General features: G+C 38.8%; 1 protein-coding gene across 4 annotated transcripts in view; it reads right to left on the reverse strand.

Annotated features, from left to right (window-relative positions):
- The window catches only part of Vinc (vinculin), a 413,074-nt gene that overhangs the window by 304,448 nt on the left and 89,114 nt on the right, over window positions 1–19,512 (reverse strand). For all 4 annotated transcript variants that reach the window (XM_067141297.2, XM_067141296.2, XM_067141293.2 and 1 more), the window contains exons 4-5: window positions 14,553–14,748; window positions 3,717–3,861 (exon numbers count right to left, since the gene is read on the reverse strand). In XM_067141297.2, the coding sequence (XP_066997398.2) occupies window positions 3,717–3,861; window positions 14,553–14,748 (341 nt within the window). The remainder of the gene's footprint in view (window positions 1–3,716; window positions 3,862–14,552; window positions 14,749–19,512) is intronic.

Below are 19,512 nucleotides of genomic sequence, written 5' to 3' on the forward strand. Positions count from 1 at the left end.
CAATTCCAGACACATGTCTGTAGGACATTTTTTCCTCCATTTCCAGTCAGGAATCAGTCCCTGCAGTTTGTCGGTTTTATTAAAGTTCACCCTGTATTTGAAATATATTAAGTGAAGACCGGTTTCGACTCCCTTGGAGCCATCATCAGTTCTTGTAGATATTTAAATCAATGGGAATCTGATAACAATCATCATGCGGACCGCCTACATACATCTCGATAGGTTGACATAAAACATCATGACAAAATTATACACACAATGGCAACTGCCTAAATACATATCTCAATAGGCTGTCCTAAAACATAATGACAAATTATGTACACAATGACATGAAACACTTGGCACTTTAAGAAAGTTCTTGGTTCTGGTTTAAAAATACTGCCTTGTGTATGTGGAACACGGAACAGACTTGTTGGTCTTGTTTCAATCAACTTCTCATTGTACACTGACTGACAGAGCAAATGCAACACCAAGGAGGAGTGGTTCGAAAGGGATGAAAGTTGGGGAAAAAACAGAGACGGCACGGAAGAATAATTGATGTTTATTTCAAACCGATATGCAGGTTACACAATGCGCACGGCATCGACTCAGTAGGATGTAGGACCACCGCGAGCGGCGATGCACGCAGAAACACGTCGAGGTACAGAGTCAATAAGAGTGCGGATGGTGTCCTGAGGGATGGTTCTCCATTCTCTGTCAACCATTTGCCACAGTTGGTCGTCCGTACGAGGCTGGGGCAGAGTTTGCAAACGGCGTCCAATGAAATCCCACACGTGTTCGATTGGTGAGAGATCCGGAGAGTACGCTGGCCACGGAAGCATCTGTACACCTCGTAGAGCCTGTTGGGAGATGTGAGCAGTGTGTGGGCGGGCATTATCCTGCTGAAATAGAGCATTGGGCAGCCCCTGAAGGTACGGGAGTGCCACCGGCCGCAGCACATGCTGCACGTAGCGGTGTTCATTTAACGTGCCTTGAATACGCACTAGAGGTGACGTGGAATCATACGCAATAGCGCCCCAAACCATGATGCCGCGTTGTCTAGCGGTAGGGTGCTCCACAGTTACTGCCGGATTTGACCTTTCTCCACGCCGATGCCACACTCGTCTGCGGTGACTATCACTGACAGAACAGAAGCGTGACTCATCGGAGAACACGACGTTTCGCCATTCCCTCATCCAAGTCGCTCTAGCCCGGCACCATGCCAGGCGTGCACGTCTATGCTGTGGAGTCAATGGTAGTCTTCTGAGCGGACGCCGGGAGTGCAGGCCTCCTTCATCCAATCGACGGGAAATTGTTCTGGTCGATATTGGAACAGCCAGGGTGTCTTGCACATGCTGAAGAATGGCGGTTGACGTGGCGTGCGGGGCTGCCACCGCTTGGTGGCGGATGCGCCGATCCTCGCGTGCTGACGTCACTCGGGCTGCGCCTGGACCCCTCGCACGTGCCACATGTCCCTGCGCCAACCATCTTCGCCACAGGTGCTGCACCGTGGACACATCTCTATGGGTATCGGCTGCGATTTGACGAAGCGACCAACCTGCCCTTCTCAGCCCGATCACCATACCCCTCGTAAAGTCGTCTGTCTGCTGGAAATGCCTCCGTTGACGGCGGCCTGGCATTCTTAGCTATACACGCGTCCTGTGGCACACGACAACACGTTCTACAATGACTGTCGGCTGAGAAATCATGGTACGAAGTGGGCCATTCGCCAACGCTGTGTCCCATTTATCGTTCGCTACGTGCGCAGCACAGCGGTGCATTTCACATCATGAGCATACCTCAGTGACGTCAGTCTACCCTGCAATTGGCATAAAGTTCTGACCACTCCTTCTTGGTGTTGCATTTGCTCTGTCAGTCAGTGTATTTCTACAAACACACGGCAATAATTTAAACCCAGATCCAAGAACTTTCTTAAAGTACCAAGCGTTTCATGTCAATGTGTATATTTCAACTAGTATATATATTTTCTAGTAGACTGAAACAAGACCAACAAGTCTGTTCCATGTTCCACATACACATGGCAATAATTTTAACCCAGAACCAAGAACTTTCTTGAAGTGCCAAGCGTTTCATGTCAATGTGTATATAATTTGTCATTAGGTTTTATTTCAACTGGTTCACATGTTTTCAAGTTGATTGTAACCAGACTGACAGGTCTGTTCCGTGTTCTACAAACACACGACAGTATTTTTTTTTTTTTTTTGCTAGTTGCTTTATGTCACACCGACACAGATAGGTCTAATGGCGATGATGGGATAGGAAAGGCCTAGGAATGGGAAGGAAGCGGCCGTGGCCTTAATTAAGGTACAGCCCCAGCATTTGCCTAGTGTGAAAATGGGAAACCATGGAAAACCATCTTCAGGGCTGCCAACAGTGGGTTTCAAACCCACTATCTCCCGGATGACAGTATTTTTAACCCGATGGGAGAGTGTGAATCTGTCGTCGTGCAGGGGAACAGCTCCTTGACACCTGTACTGCGGGAGGGAGACAAGCTGGCGGCGGCTCAATTATGCTCTGGGGAACATTCACGTTGCCATCCATGGATCCAGTGGAGCTCGTGCGAGGCACGATGATGGCCGAGAAGTATCGTACACTGGTTGCAGACCACGTGGTGATCACATTTCCCAACGACAGTGGCATTTTTCAACAAGATAATGCGCCATGTCACAAGGCCAGGAGTGTGATGGAGTGGTTCGAGGAACACAGTGTTGAGTTGCAATTGATGTGCTGGCCAGAACTTACCAGATCTTAACCCGATCAAAGACATCTGGGATGCGAATGAACGTGACGTCAGAGCTCATCACCCCCCTCTCCGGAATTTACGGGAATTAGGTGACTTGTGTGTGCAGATGTGGTGCCAACTCCCTCCAGAAACCTACCAAGGCCTTACTGCTTCCATGCCAAAATGCTTTGCTGCTGTTATCTGTGCCAAAAGTGGACATACCAGCTACTAGGTAGGTGGTCATAATGTTCTGGCTGATCAGTGCATTAACTGAAGCTTTTGAAATTCTAGCATTATCAGCAAACACTTCATGAAAGAGCATTGGTTGTTTGTTTACCACTGTTCAATCTTGAATGTGCTTGACGGCACAAAAGATGAGATGCTGTGTATGGAGACAGTGACAAGTGACTATGAATCTGCATTACTGATGGCAATGACTGACTGAACAATTAAATGGCAGAAAATGTATTCCTTATTCCTTGCGTGCTTCATTAATAAATTACTTAATTAATAAAATTTCACTGTTTTTAATTTTCATTTTTTATTTCTGGGGTGTCAGCTTATACTTGAATAAATATCTTAAGTTAATATGATCAGTAAAGTGAACAGTTTGCTATCATCAAGGCAGCCACCAAGCCAATGCCTGCGATAATAGAACAGGTCTAGATGCCTGGTAGAATTCTGCATCTCTCATCAACTAGTCCTTGCTAACACTTGGTTCAGAAACCTTTAAAGCCACCTGATAATTAATAAACAAAGAACGTAACATTTTATGTTTGAAAATCATAATTCTATCATATGCTACAATCAACATCAGTGCATTCCTTTGAATTTTAATTCTTGTACATACATACATACATACATACATACATACATACATACATACATACATACATACATTCTGAACAAAAATAGCCATTTTGAAATACCTTAAACAGATAAGAATTTTGAAGAAACAAAGTACTCTAATACTAAAAGAGTTTTAAAAATTTACCTTGAGAAATTATATGAATGAAAATCTTCATACTGCATATCAGTATGGGAGCAAGGGTTTTCACTTGTTCTAAACATCGTACCAATATCTCACGATGAACTTGATGAGTAAGCTCCTTCTCTCTGCCTCCAACTTCTCTAGATACCTAAAATATATTTATTAGGTCAACAATCTACAATTCCACAATCATGTTCATTTAAAATTCTCAGAATAACTGGGAACATACAATACTTGGCCATTTCACTCTGCAACTAATGCAGAGGAGAGATTCATAATTGGTATTACTATGATGAATGTAAACTAAAGCAATGGAAGTAAAGAAATATCATGTTCTATTCTTGTATCATAAACTGCTATTTACTAGTTATTAGCAGAGATCATTTTGACATTTTTAATTTTGTACCTCCACCAGAAATTATGACAAAGTAGTGGCATAGGAGCCACCCTCACAGTGCGAGGAGGAGCCCTGGGCTATAGGGGCCTCCAGGCATCAGGGCCCATTTGATTCAGTGCATTAACAGAAATGGATACACAGGCCTCAGATAATGAGGTCTGAATTGATTTGAAATATCTCTACCTTTAAACGAGTTGTTTAATAATGAGGCAGATTCACATTCTCCAAACCAGAAGTTAAAAGCTGATGCAGGAAAATAACTCATGATTCGCTCTTTACCACTTGCCCTCGGCAGGCTTAGTTCAGCAACACGATTTTTAGGTTATTTCTAACTTCTGCTTCTTGAAAAGAGTTCTAGTACAGTGGACCACTTATAACTCTACTCTGCCACTGATTAGCTGTGGCCTTGCTACAAATTTGGTCATTTGAGTGATTGTCATCGCTGCTATACCAATTCGCATGGCCCCTGCACACCTGGGGCTCAGGAGAACAGTATGACATTTCCATTCCTTGTTTTTAACTAAGCCTCTCATCTTTTGAATCTCTATAGGCCTGTTCAGTTTGTAACATGAGAGTGTAACTGTCAGTTCAGTCATCAGTACCAGTTCCTCAGATGATGTTTTCTTGCATTTCTAAATCGCGTCTGTAAATAAAACACAACCAGTGAAATCGTCTTAATTTGTGTGCAGTGTAAGTAAATAATTTTATTTGTTTTCTAAGTGTAAATATCATAGATTCTCTAACAACGTATGTACTGTAATACATCATTTCCAGCATACAGGTCTATAGATTTTCAAAGGTTACAATGTGTGAGGAGAATTACATTCGATGTGATAAAATAGTGGCGTCAAAAGTATCAATCTAAGGGATTAAGAAAAGGAAAAATTTTAGAGGTACATTAAAAAGAAAGAAACTAAAGACGAAAAAAAAAACATTGCAAATAAATTGCCAAAGATGGATTTAAATTCTTCAGTATAAGATGATTTCAATTTGCTCAGAATGCATTAAAATCCTCAAATTTACATTTGCGACATTATATGCTTCCTGCCATGTATGCCATGCCAGGCTGTTCTGCTTATTACAGTTACCATACCTCATCGCCATAAGACCTATCTGTGTCGGAGCAACGTAAAGCCCCTAGCAAAAAAAAAAAAAAAAAAAGTTACCACAGTATCATGACCAAATCAAACAATCATGGTCTAACTCTTAGCGTGGAACTTCCACTTCCCTCGTGGCCAGGATGCACTGATGCTTAACCCACGCATGTTCATTCTTTCAGAAGCTACACTGGTGTACAGCTGTGAAATTATCAAGTGATTCGATGTTTGGCATGCCCAAGTTTGTTATTTTTTTAGTTATTGCTTTATGCTTGCTTTTGTTGTTCCAATTATTTACATTACTGTTACCGAGCGAGTTGGCCATGCAATTACGGTCACACAACTGTGAGCTTGTATTCGGGGGATGGTGGGTTTGAATACCATCGTCGGCAGCACTGAGAATGGATTTCCGTGGTTTCCCATTTTCACACCAGGCAAATGCTGTACCAGGCTGTACATTAAGGCCATGGCCACTTCCCACTCCTAGCCTGTTCCTACCCCATTGTCGCCATAAGACCTATCTGTGTCAGTGCGACGTAAAGCAAATTGTAAAAACAAAGTTATTGTTGATGATACGGTACATTTATTTTTGTTATGCTTTTGTTCTTGTTACCCGAGTCAAGTGGACAAAGTCATTTCCTATGATCGTCCTATCACGTCCTTCATTTTCGTACATATTTCTTAATCCTTCTTTGTTACTGCTTTATTGCTGGTGTTTGTTTTCCATTATTAGCCAGAAAAGCAAAGGAAGGGAAGGAAAACTTTCATAACGGAACAGATGGTTCAAATCTTGGAAAAATGTTGATTCGTTCTGCAGAACATGTATTGCACTGGCACACAAGTTGCAGCTTTCAGTATCCATGCTGAATACTGTCCCCGTTAAAATTGGCGATATTATGAATATTTTCAACAAGTGGAAAGTGAAAATTTTATTGTCTGCTTGGAACTGCAGCATATCATTTGGGGAGTAGTGGCGAGCTAAGAACGAGTTTTTTTCGTCGTTCAGAGGGGTGATACACCGGCAGGACTGTGCCAAGGTCAGAGCAAGCCACGTGACTACCGCACGCGCGCAACTCAGTCTGTTTCTGGAATAGTCTGTGCCAATTAAATGAGACCATCAGCCAATTACCGTTCTCGTTGAAGATCACACCTCCCAGGCTGATAATATAAAAAGGCCTTGTTTCGAGTAAATCGCTCTCTTGAAACTCTTACTCTGAAACTGTGAAGCTCTTACTCTGAATATCCTTCGTCGTGTTGTGCTGCACCACGGTATCGGACCACGTGGAGAAGTAATTTCAGTTCAAGTCGACGCCGTTCTGCTAGAATTTAGAGAAACCATTTGTGTATTCCTATGGAATAAAAACGCTTTAAACACCAAGTTAAGTGTGACTGTGTAGACGAGCTAACTATATTCGACGTGCGCTTGTGGAATATACTTAATTTTGTCATCTCAGTTACAGCTTGTGACCGGCGTTCTACCGAAGTCATCTTGGAAGTTGAACACCTCAAGATGGATAATTCCGCAACCACCGACTACACAATTTCATCGAGGGACACCTGCTACGGAGCCTCCATGGAGCTGTAAAAATGTGAGGCGTGTCTGGTAATTGGAAGGAGACTGACCGGAGGAAAATGCTGAAATAATTGACTGTCGACGGGAATCGAACACCATCAAAACTTGAGTACCTTTTTAATTTAATTTATCTGTCTTACCTTTTGTACAACTAGAGGTCTTTCTTCTTTAAGTCGTAGATCTATTAGTTTGTTGTAGTTAGAAATATTTCATTTTTCCACTTCTTAAGGTGTCGTGGTAGACTAGGTACGTGTGAATGAAATTTTTGAATCTATTAGAGTAGACATGTAGGTTGTCTTTGAATGATTTCCCATGCTGAGGAGCTTTATACTTAATAATCACTGACCACGCGATAAATCTACTTTCCTTGTAATGTTGAAGTTACTGGACTGAAATTTACGTGTACATTTTGAGTGAATAGGGTCGAATCTAGTGTCTTTTAAGATCACTTGTTGTATTTATGATGAAGTCATCTAATTTTACGATATTCCACGAGGATCAGTAGATGTAATAATCACTTAAATAGTAATAATATTGACTAAAGATCGGGTAAAGCAGAATTAAACGCTCGTGAGCCATAAAATTACTGTAGAGTCCTTATATGTGAGACTGAATGTGCTCTGTTCATGAAGAGTCTGGAATATGACCAATCCTGAGGGATACTTGTTGTATAATTGTGCAATTGATGATTTAATGTTGATATTTGACTTATTCTTGTGTATTGGGAACGCAAGATAGATTATAATTATTGGAGCACGTGTTGTGAGTGTATTTCACAAGTAGGGAATAAAAATAATACGATTAAGGCTCACGCTCACGATAGTTTCAACCTGTAGCCCAAACGATGGTAGTGCTTATGGATTTTACTAGAATCTTCCATTAAAATTTTATGAGTTAGATGAACTTACATTGATATGTGAAATGTGTTTCTACCAAGTGATACCCATGACTTCGATCACTAGCCACTATAAATGAAGGATAATTTCAGTACACAGATTATTTCTACTAGATATTACGCGACCTGTCCAACTCTAAAAATCATGAATAAACTTGCCAAAACAGGATTCGATGTAAATAATGTACATAAAAGACGTGTTTCCTAGTGTGAATGTGTGTGTGTATGTAAATATGTATATTTTTCTTGTATCATGTTGGTCCCATTTAATTTGATCTGGCCGCGCACTCGCTGCGACGCAGATTACACTCATCGTTGTGTGTTGCCTTAAGAAATAATTTTCATGCCCTTAAGGGAAAGTTTGATTAACTTAAGTCGAGGAAGACTAGAAAAGGGATTTATTTTCTTCATTATCGAGATTTAAAAGGAAAGATCATCTCGTTATTTTATGAAGGCACTCGATTTGTAAATACAATTTATTTAACTATCTCACACGTTGGTAATGTAAATTTCTTACTCATTTATAGTTAAAATTTGAAATATTTTAAGATTAATTTGAATAGAAATGAAATACAAAGATCAGAAGTGTAGTCATTAATAATTAATTAATAATTAATTAATTAAAAATAATTATTCTGAAATGCTAATGACGATCATTAGGTAAATAATGCAGTGGAAATTTAATGAGAACACGATCGTGTGACAAGGAAACATAGGTTAATTAAATGATGAGAAATTAATAATAATAATAATAATAATAATAATAATAATAATAATAATAATAATAATAATAATAATAATAATAATAATTAATTAATTTTGAAAATTTTGAAATCAATTTTCATTTTCTAATGAAGTTCATGTTGGTGTCATTGACTAATGTTAAATGTTGTAAATGATAAATTCAGTTGAGTACATCTTAAAACCACGTGTTGAGACTACTTTGAGTTGGTAAAGCTTTGAACACATTTATTGTAAAACACTCGTTAGCAAGACAGCTGTTTATGATTTTATGAACTTCTTTGTTAACTTATTTAATTCTTTCAATCAAATATTTTGATTCGGAAAGGCAAGAGGCCTAATTTTTCTTTGGTTTTCATTACAGCACAGTAAGGCTGGAGATTAAGAGCACGTGTTACCATAAATGAAGAAATACAATATTATGGAAGTTCTATTTTTGTAAAACACATCAGCAAGAGTATTTTATTTGTTGTTTGCTTATGTGAATAAATGTCAGAGTGTTGTTTTAATATTTTTTTATCCTGCTTGGTCATCAATCCTTAACATCCCTTAAATGCCTCTAGAAAGTGATAGCCAACGATCGAACGGTCCACCTTGGGATCTCTCGCTCGATGGCTGGGCTTAGCTCAGGAAAAATGGGGGCAATACAGTGTTGGAAAACAGAGGAAGCATAAAATTGAGTGCTTCAGAATGTGGACCAAACTACAAAAAAACAAGGAAATACGCATCATATTCCAAATACTGTACAAGGAATTGGAAAAATAGTAAAATGTTGGTTTAAAACTTCAAGAGTCGCAATGCGTCCTAATTAATAGTGTTCTCTTAAGAGAAAAGGCACGCAAGTGGTGAATATTTTTGGCACTGAACATTTCAGCACATCCAATAGCTGGATCGAACAATTTGGGAACCTGTAAAATTATTTATGGGGAATCAAAAGCAGTTAGTGATGAAACTGTGGAAGAGTGGATCAATAGAAGATTGCAGGAGCTGACTAACAAATACAAACTCGGGAACATTTCTAACCGAGACGAAACTGGACTGATTTTCAGTATGTTGTCCAGCAAGACTATGGAATTCACGTGGGAGAAATGCCAGGGTGGAAATACAGTAAAATGAAGCTCACAGTGGTATTGAGAGCCAATGCTGATGGCTCTGAGAAGCTCCACCCCTTTGTGACAGGGAAATCTAAAAAGCCTCGATGCTTCAAGCATGTCCGGTCATTACCAACCGCCTATGATGCCAACCATAAAGCCTGGATGACCTCAGATCATTTTCGACAGCAGCTGGCTGCTATGGATGCAAATATGGCTGTGCAAAACAGGATGATCCTTCTTTTCTTTGACCGTTGTACTGCACATTCCGTGGATGTGTATGTGAGGAACGTGCATTAGAATTTCTGCCTGGTAACTCCACAAGCAAGCTGCAGCCTATTGGATTTAGGCGTTATTCACTCCTTCCAGTAGAAATGTCGTATGGCTTTTAGTGCCGGGATATCCCAGGACGGGTTCGGCTCGCCAGGTGCAGGTCTTTCTATTTGACTCACATAAGCGACCTGCGCGTCGTGATGAGGATGAAATGATGATGAAGACAACACATACGCCCAGCCCCCGTGCCATTGGAATTAACCAATTAAGGTTAAAATCCCCGACCCGGCCGGGAATCGAACCCGGGACCCTCTGAACCGAAGGCCAGTACGCTGACCATTCAGCCAACGAGTCGGACACTCCTTCCAGTAACTTTATATGAAGAGCATGGTGCAGCAAATTTTAATCCTTATGGATGCTGGAAATGGAAAGGATACATCATTTTAAAGTTTCAGTTTTGCATGCGCTTCACTTCATTGCAAGTCATAGAAAGCTGTGAAGCAGACTGCTTGTCCAACCCTTGCCCTGGTACTCTATGGGGTCTGGTATGAGATGAGATGAATGTCATGCTGGGTTTATATGATCAGATGCCCTTCCCGATGTCCACCTCATCAGAGAGTCAATGAGATGAAATGAATGATGCGATATATGATAGTAGGAAGACAGAGGGTGAAACCATAGTGCCAGCACATATCCTACTCCTGTTGAATAGCACCAACGGGTCTGCTCAAGGCTTAACATCTCCATCCGACGGACGAATCACCATAAACAGCGTCGTATGTCCTCACTTCATATGAGCACTGTGAAGAGGGTTGGAATTTAATCCAGGCTTTTGGCACGCAATCTAGTAATTAGAAATTGTATACCACCACCTCCCCCAACCGGCCGGTCAACATTCTGATGGTGAAAATTTTTTCAACTAACAGGACTTGAACCGACTAACCACAGTGTCAGACCGTTTAGACTTCAACACCTTAACGATCATGGCCACCAGGCAGGCTTGTGAAGCAGACTGCCATCTCAAATTGTTTCTTGAAAGCAGGATTCTTCAAGAATCATCCCGGCTCAGCAGGAAGAAAACGTTTCCTGGTGTATGGAGAATGTTGCACTCCAACTCCATTACCAAGGACTTTCTTCAGATGGATGATGCTGTGATCACTGCAGTGGAAAGAAGTGTGGAGGAATTGGTTGCACAACAAACAGCAGCAGTCTCTCCACCAGTGACAATGACGAAGAAAAAGAAGAAGAGCATAGTGAAGTGATGCCTATTTGTGCTGAGGCAAGCGGGGCAGTGGACATTTTAATATAGATATCTGTCATCTGTAAAAGGGGGTGAAAATATTTTTCATAATGTTTAAGAATTCGAAAAACAAATTAGAGGGCCTTAGAAATAATAAGTGCAAACAGAGACTGATTCAAGACTATTTCAGTAGGAAGCTGTGATTGTGTTTTTTCCATCTGGAATAAATGTGTGTTAATGTTGTAAATAGGTACAATAGTAGTAATTAAAATGTTCCATCCATAGAAAATATTAAAATGTTCCATCCATAGAAAATTTATTGCATCTTTATTTTTATTTTCTAGTCATATTATATGCATTTTGAAATTCATAAATTGTAAATAAATACAGCATTTGTGAAGTATTTGATTAAATATACCATATTTGAAAGTTTAAGTACCTCATCACGAACTCTGAAGCCACAATTTGAACATTATTTTCTAAGCTGGTATATAAATGATTACTTTTCATGGATTCACAATCCTTTAAACTGTGACAGTGAAACAAACTTTCACTGAATGAAAGAGAACACATAACTGACACTAGACTTGAAACTTGAGGCAGAAGGTATGGTTAATTTCTGAATGCTATCACCAAGGAAGAGACAGTTCATTGAAATATCCAAAGGTGCTTTAAAAATAATAATTCAGTTTGCTTCTATGTATCTGTGTGAGAAAGGTTTCTCATCACTAACTGATATAAAAACCAAGTGCAGAAATTGATTTCATTTAGGTGTTGATCTCACACTTAAGCTCGCCAGCATATATCCAAATACTGAACAACGTCACAAGGGTCAGAAGGCTCATCCACCTCATTAGAGTAAGTACCAAACACATTTTTTTTATAATTTTTTTTTTTTTTTTTTCAGTTGAGGCAGAGATGATGAAAATTCTAATCTAGAAATAAACTGACAGCTTTCAGTTATTAAAGAAACTCATTAATCCTAATATAAAAGTGAAGGGAATCTTAATTAATACAGTTTTAAAAACTGCTGATAGGGGTATATTAACTGATTAATATATGCATTGGAAGCCCAATTAAACGCAGTCTGATTCACCATGGATTCGGATTGAACATTATATAAAATATGACTAAGAAAAAACTCATCAATAAAGTTCTTATTTTTTAGTGCAGTAACAAACTGCATAGGGGGACTCTGCATTACAATTTATAACTGTTACAGACTCTGTGCTAAACAGAACTTCAAGAGATGACTGAATCGTCTTTTTGAAACTGTGTAATTGTATATTCATAGAAATAATGGGGCATGAACAATTGGCCAAGCTTTTGTGTACACAGGGGAAAGTTGAGATGATCTTGCATCATCCTCCTCAACAACTTAATCTTGTTTGCCTGCACCCACATTTACAAACCAGGTGACCGTGTTGGTTTATACCTTTTGTCAGACAATCTCCTAGTTAAGTCTTGAATTCAGTGCAGGTGCTGTGATGTTCAAAAAAAAGCATACTCAATGAACAATAAACTGAACATAATCGAACATGTGAAGAATGGAATATTGAATATGTATATTTTAGGTACAGTGTCTTTCATAAAATAGTGTTATCTTGTAGCCTACTATTCTTTCCCAATCTTGTGTTGCCCTATAGGTCATTTTCCATTTACCACAGTTAAGCTATAATGTGGGGTAAAGGATGTTCCCTGGCAACCGTGTTAAATCAAGCTTCTACTCTAACCCACAAAATGAAGGAAAAAGTACGATAAAATTGTTTCTGAAAGGGGAATAGTAGGGTGATCTGCAGAATATTTTAACTTAGAAAAGTGGTTCCCACTTGAAAAAAAAAGCTTGGGAAACATTGTCCTTAAATATATAACACTGTTTAACCTTTAATATAATCGAGTTTGAGGGATGTTTCACCATTCAACACGATGTAAAATATTTAAAATTTATTAAGTGAACCATCCCTCAAACCCTATTATATTATACATCAACACAGAAATGAAAATCATAACCTATGATGACTGTTTAATCTTTTCGCTGCTGAATTCTCGGACAGGCTGGTGTGACCCCAGTGCTGAGTTTTTTCACCCAACCACCTCATCAAATATCGCCAATTCAAACATAAAATACAAGCAAATATTTTGAGACGATATTTTAACTCACCAGTTTGTTCCTACAGTGTTGGAGACAGTTCATGTTTGGGATCCAGGATTAGATTGCACATGAGGTAGCAAAAATTTTGTTCATTAGGAAGATGCTTAGAAATTTTCATTTGCATTATGGGCAATGCCTACACACTATACCAAACCATATACATGACTAACAGCAGAAAGATTAAATCAACCACTCAATACTGGTAAATATAGGGCGGAAATTGTCATAAACATAGCATCAATGGTCTGTTTATAAAATCTGTTTGCTTCGTCCGCTACCCTGGCCGATGGCTCTTAGTTCACAAATATCTCAAAATAATCCATTTCAGGGCATTCAGGAGTCAAATTATTATTTGATATGGCTACTGTAGGTTTGGCGCTTGAAATGCATGCGCCTTCGGCGTAGAATCGCCGTCCGACCACGTGGGCAGGCATAGATAAGTGTCATTTCTTCTTCTCTTTGGCAGCAAATCATCCATCACCTCTATCAACATTAGTATAACTCCCTATCACTTCACTGATGTCCTCAATATCAATACCGTCACTGCAGAAATCAACATCAGACTCATTCTCCTCTAGAAGTGTAAGATTTCCTCTGGACGCATCTTACGTTCGTACGTGACAGCCATCATTCAAACACAATGTTTACAATTGTGACAAAAGAAAAAACGTTTTCTTGCAGAACTACTCGTGGAAATAATATAAACCACTTAGTTTAAAGTGTGACTAATAGATGGCAGAAGCATATAACACAGTTATAAGGCAGATCGTGTATATTCGACCACAGCACTGATGGCGCAAAGTTCAGATCGAGTATACTCTACTGCAGCAGTGTAAAATGGGTATAAACACTTCTTAGATTTAATTATAATATTGAATGTAGTAACAGACTTAAATGCATGTGTTGAAAATATTTGGATTTCAAAGAACCAATGACTCTCCTCAGTTTCAGGTAATCCAGAGCTAGGGGATGGGAGCATTCTGGTCTATAACTCCAATACTGCTCACAAATTCAGTATAATACCTTGAATTCCCATGTAAGTGGTAAATAAATTAGCAGTAACTTGGAAAAAAGCATACTGAATGCATGCACTTAAATGGTATAACGACACTCCACACAATCACACAGCATAATAATTCAAACTGGTAGACTTCCACTGTAGGTTAAGTTCATGAAATGTTATTGTCAAGGAAATGCAGAATCTCAATTGAAGAACGTAAAGAAAGAAAATGTAGTTCTATGAGACAGGTTTGTTTTCCATAATTCTGAGTTGAGATTTAAAAAGAGAAAAGGCCTCAGGAGTACATGACACAGGGGAAACGTAATGACGTTGCAAATGAATAAGTAATTGGCTAGCTATATATTTTATATTGTTCTTACCTTACTCAGGCATGGACTTAAATCTTTTAGGAACTGAACCAAGTCTTCCATTGTCTCGATAACCTCTGCAACAGCTAAATAATCCAATACCCTCTTGCATTCACGAATTATTTTACGTACTTCTGATTCATCAAAACAAAGCAAGAGAGCAGATGTTCCCTGAAGAATTCCTCTAGATCCTTCGATCAGCTTCTTTCTGGAGAAATGAAAAAAAAATCCGTCATAGACTCAATGTACACAAAATAAATGGACTATTTCATTCTATCTACAAGTGATTAAAGAAATGAACACTAATGTAATATCTATATCTCTGTTGCACCTGGTTCTCTAATATGACCTTATGATAATCAGACTACTTCCATATATAATATGTTAAAAGTTTCCTAAATTTTTCCAGTTTTGAACTGCAGACCTTATCCAACTTTTGAATAAAATAAAAATAATGCAAAAATGCCACACAAAATAAAAATGCAAAAATGCTACACTGGGGCAAACTGCAGGTAATTTCATAACTGAAAATCCTAGGAAGCTTGGATACTTTTTAAAATGATATTCATTTAGTATCCCTTCAATTCCTACAGATCTTAAGAGATGCCACAGTGTCATAATTTGACTGAACAAGAACCTTTCAATGTGCTAGAAGCCAATGAGACAGTGTCACATTTAAAACACACTGAAATTCCGCCGAGGCAAGTACATTAACAACAGCAAAAAAATTATCTTAGCACTTGTTGCTGAATTGAGAGGCTCAGTGTAACAGCTTAGGATTTCATGGCCATGAATATACAAGAAATTATGTTCCTGGCTTGTAGGCTGTGGTAGAACGGCTTACAAGTAGCTCCCAATGATCCACAGAAAACATAATCTGGCATTCTCACGGGGTCTACTCTCTTCCAAGGCCAGAATACTGATGGGCAGCTACTAACTCAATGTGACCAAACTCTACAAGACCGTAAGATATGTTTCTCCCATATCCATTGAGAGGACTAGGCTACAATCTCAAGAAAATTTATCATTTTCAGTTCATTTCTAAGAAACAACTCTACTTAACTCGATTGAAGCTGACTGAAAATGACAATCTGGAGAAAATTTTTGACTCCAATCTACAGTTCAAGTTTTGCATGGAGCCACCTGGAATATAGCACTGAAATACTGAAATCTGACCATCTAGGTTGTGCAGGGGCTTTGGAAACTCTCATTAAATATCCAATTATGGTAACTCCTATTGATAAAATTTGTTTAACTACTGTACTGTTAGATGGTTAGCTGTACTAATAAGAAAGTATTAGAATGAAGAACATAATGTGGAAAGTTATCAGGATCCTAAAAATAAAATCACTGTTCAGAGAAGAAGCACGTACCACTAAATTTATTGAACTACTATTTACAGTTGTTCACAAGTTCACTTGCCTTCAAGTTTTCCATTCAACATAGTTTTTACTCACGAATATCAATGAATACACATCTCTGTGGTGCATCAAACTCCTGTTTTTCAACATAGCTTCCACAGGGCAGTATCATTCCAGAACAGTTCAATTTACACTAATGAGCCCCATTGAAATCCGCGTAGCTGCCTGACAGACTCTCTCCTCATCTTGGACACAAGACTGTCTCATAATTTCTTGTCTTCACTTGAGACTGTCGTTTGCCAGCTGCGCTCTTTATATAGGCCCATAGAATATTCTCATTTTCCACTTCCAAATCATTCTGGGCACCTGCTCCACTGTTAATCAGCTTCCAGCTTCTTCTAAGGAACTCCCTTATCATGAACCTCAACAATTCGGCAGCATTACTGGTTTGCTCTCTGCTAGCCCTGTACACGTTTTTGCCACTGCACCACCATTATTGCCTCATCCTACACTCTCCGTCATCATTGTCACAAGGGCACTTGGTATACAGACCTATATATTCTAAATTCAAAAATTCCTCAAAACTTGTAATATGTAGACCTAATAACACAGCTATTTGGCTTTTGCCGTGACAAGAAAACAAGGAATAACTATGTTTTGTGAAGACATTTCTCCACATCCTCAAGAGGAAACTTATCTGTCCTCAACAAGGAAGACTTCTCTAATAATGCTGTATGGAATTTGAAAATACTTTACCGCTGGTCGACTGTAAGTGGTTTGTCACCAGATGGCTTACTGTGCGCTAGCCTTACGAGTGCAAAGTGACACCGCCATCTTAGCTCCAATGAGATGTTTCCTATTCAATAAATATGTACATTGAAAAATAGACAGCAAGGTCATCAGATGAGTCAAAGACGATGCCATAAGAATGTGGCGGAAGAAATAAACTAAATTAAAGTGCAACGAAAGACTGACAAGGATTTTTTTTTCTTTTTCTTCTTACACACTTTTCTTTTCATCTTTATCACTATTCTTATATCCTTGTTGGTGTTTCATAGTACTTTAGTTTATTTATTTCATCCACCATATTCTTCTCCCATCATCTTGGATTCATCTGATGTCCTTGCTGTCTATTTTGCAACACATACACGCGCACGCACCTCGAACAGGAAATATCTTATTGGAGCTAAGATGGCATTGTCACTTCTCACTTGGAAAGCTAGCGCACAGTGAGCCATCTGGTGACAAACAAAGGGTACTTTCTTGTATAATGGACAGCACATAATTAATGATATTCACTTTAAGTTCATCAATCTTTTTTGGATTAGTTTTGTACACCTTCCTGTTCCCGGTACATCGTGGACTGAGCTGGTCACATGAAATTTACTTACCAAATCCCGAGCGGTATCCTGGTTTGGAAACTTTGAAATAGGAAACCATGCCTGAAATTTTAGTTTAACATTTTCTGTAAACCGATCGCCTTCGCGAAAAATGTATTCCACAAAAAAACACTCTCTCTTCAGTAGTAAACATTACCGCCTGTATTCTGTTATACTATTTCAATAATCTATCTGAACGTTCGCTCACTTCAATACACATTGACGATTTCGACAGCCCACAGCTAACACGTGTGACTTTTCCTGAACTGCTACCCTGCTGACCTTGGCCTGTCTGCGAGCGAGCGAGGGTGACAGATGTGACACTGTGCTGCCAACTAAACTGCTCGTGCTACCTTACTCAGCAGCACACAGGCACTGCGGAGAACATTTCCTGGCACCCATTAGTTGAAACTATGTCACTGCATATTAAAAATCTCTGACAATAATTAGTTTTCCTGTATTGAAATACTAAACTTAAACATATTATCTACCCTGCCATAAAATTTGAAGGCAGGCCCATGAACGTCTTTGTCAAAGTCACCTTTAATTTCAATGCTTTTTTGGGTAATATTGTCTCTCCTGTTTGAACACCTGGGAAATTCAACTTTTAGTTCTCCTGATTTTATTTAAGCCACAAGCTTTAGCTCCAAGAATTTAATTCTTGGAGAAATCAAGTTTTGCTCTATATTCTTCACTGAAGCATTATTCAAAACAATTGTTCAAAAAAATTGTTTCAAAACTAACTACAAAACATCTCTTTCTCACCTGTGTTACTTAGAGCCATGACTGTAATAAACACACTGAAACACTAGAACATTAAAATGAATAACACTTTCAAGAAAATTATGTCATTTCTGCTAACAGCAGTATTGCAGTCCTTCATGGCATGGATCAAGAAATAGATTGAACTAAAAGACCAGTAATCCAACGCAGCGTACTTCTGATTTGTGAACACCTAAGGTTTGATATCCACTATAGCATAGGATTAGCCATTGCAAGTTCATTTGTAAGCATAAAGCAATTCACTGGTAAACTTTTATAGGATAAGGATACCAGACTGATGATAAGCACTTGTCATAGTTCACCTTGAATTCAGGAAATATATTAAGAACTAGGACGATACCCGTGCTTCGCTACGGTTTTAAACTGAAAGTCATTATTCAAAGTTTTACATTTTGGAGAGTCCACTGTGAGCTGAGCCTCTAAAATACAACCTCAGTTCGTACGTCAAGTGGTTTAGAGGGAATGATTATTTATTTTCTGATCCAACACTCATTTGAACCCCATACGGAAGAATTTGAATGTTTTAAAACTTCTTTAAATAATATGATACTGTTGTAAATTTTGTTTAAAGAAAGGCTTTTAACAGAATATACAGTATTTCACTGGCAAAATAGTTAACAGTCGTCGTATTGTTATCGATTATTGTCGCTCTTCATATTCAAATATTGCATTGTTGGCTACAGTCGTGAACAAAGGGTGTAGTGTAGTCAAGAAAATATCAATAAAAATCAGCTGATTCTTGTATTCCGATCATTCATAGTTCTGAGTAGGTAGTTAAAGTATCCGTAATTTATATTTCGCACCCTCGATCTTTCAGTATTTATGAGCAGTTAGCTAATAATAATAATAATAATAATAATAATAATAATAATAATAATAATAATAATAATCCCAATGATTGCAATTCAGGTCCCTGGTGTAGTTTTGACAGAAGTACTTTTGAGAAATTGTAGACAACCTCATATTTTTCAGCATTTAGAGACACTTTTGAGCCTCCGTGACTCAGACGGCAGCGCGTCGACCTCTCACTGCTGGATACTGTGCTTCAAATCCCGGTCATTCCATGTGAGATTTGTGCTGGACAAAGCGGAGGCAGGACAGGTTTTTCTCCGGGTACTCCGGTTTTCCCTGTCACCTTTCATTCCAGCAACACTCTCCATTATCATTTCAAAGCATTTTATCCGTCATTAATAATCACCTTGGGAGTGGCGACCCCATTGTAATAATAGCCTATATATGGTTCATTCATTACACCCCTGACCCGGTCAAAGACTGGAAAACAGGTTGTAGGATTTCATTTTTCATTTTCAGAGACACTTTTATTCTCCGTCCCATGGAGTAGGGAAACTAATAGTAATCCAACAGCTGTAATAATCACAAAACCACATTTCAGTTGATAACTGTAGTGTAGATACAGTATATTAGATAGTATCTTGCCTGTTATATCTG

The sequence above is a fragment of the Anabrus simplex genome, chromosome 2 (assembly GCF_040414725.1).
Source record: "Anabrus simplex isolate iqAnaSimp1 chromosome 2, ASM4041472v1, whole genome shotgun sequence".
Taxonomy (NCBI): domain Eukaryota; kingdom Metazoa; phylum Arthropoda; class Insecta; order Orthoptera; family Tettigoniidae; genus Anabrus; species Anabrus simplex.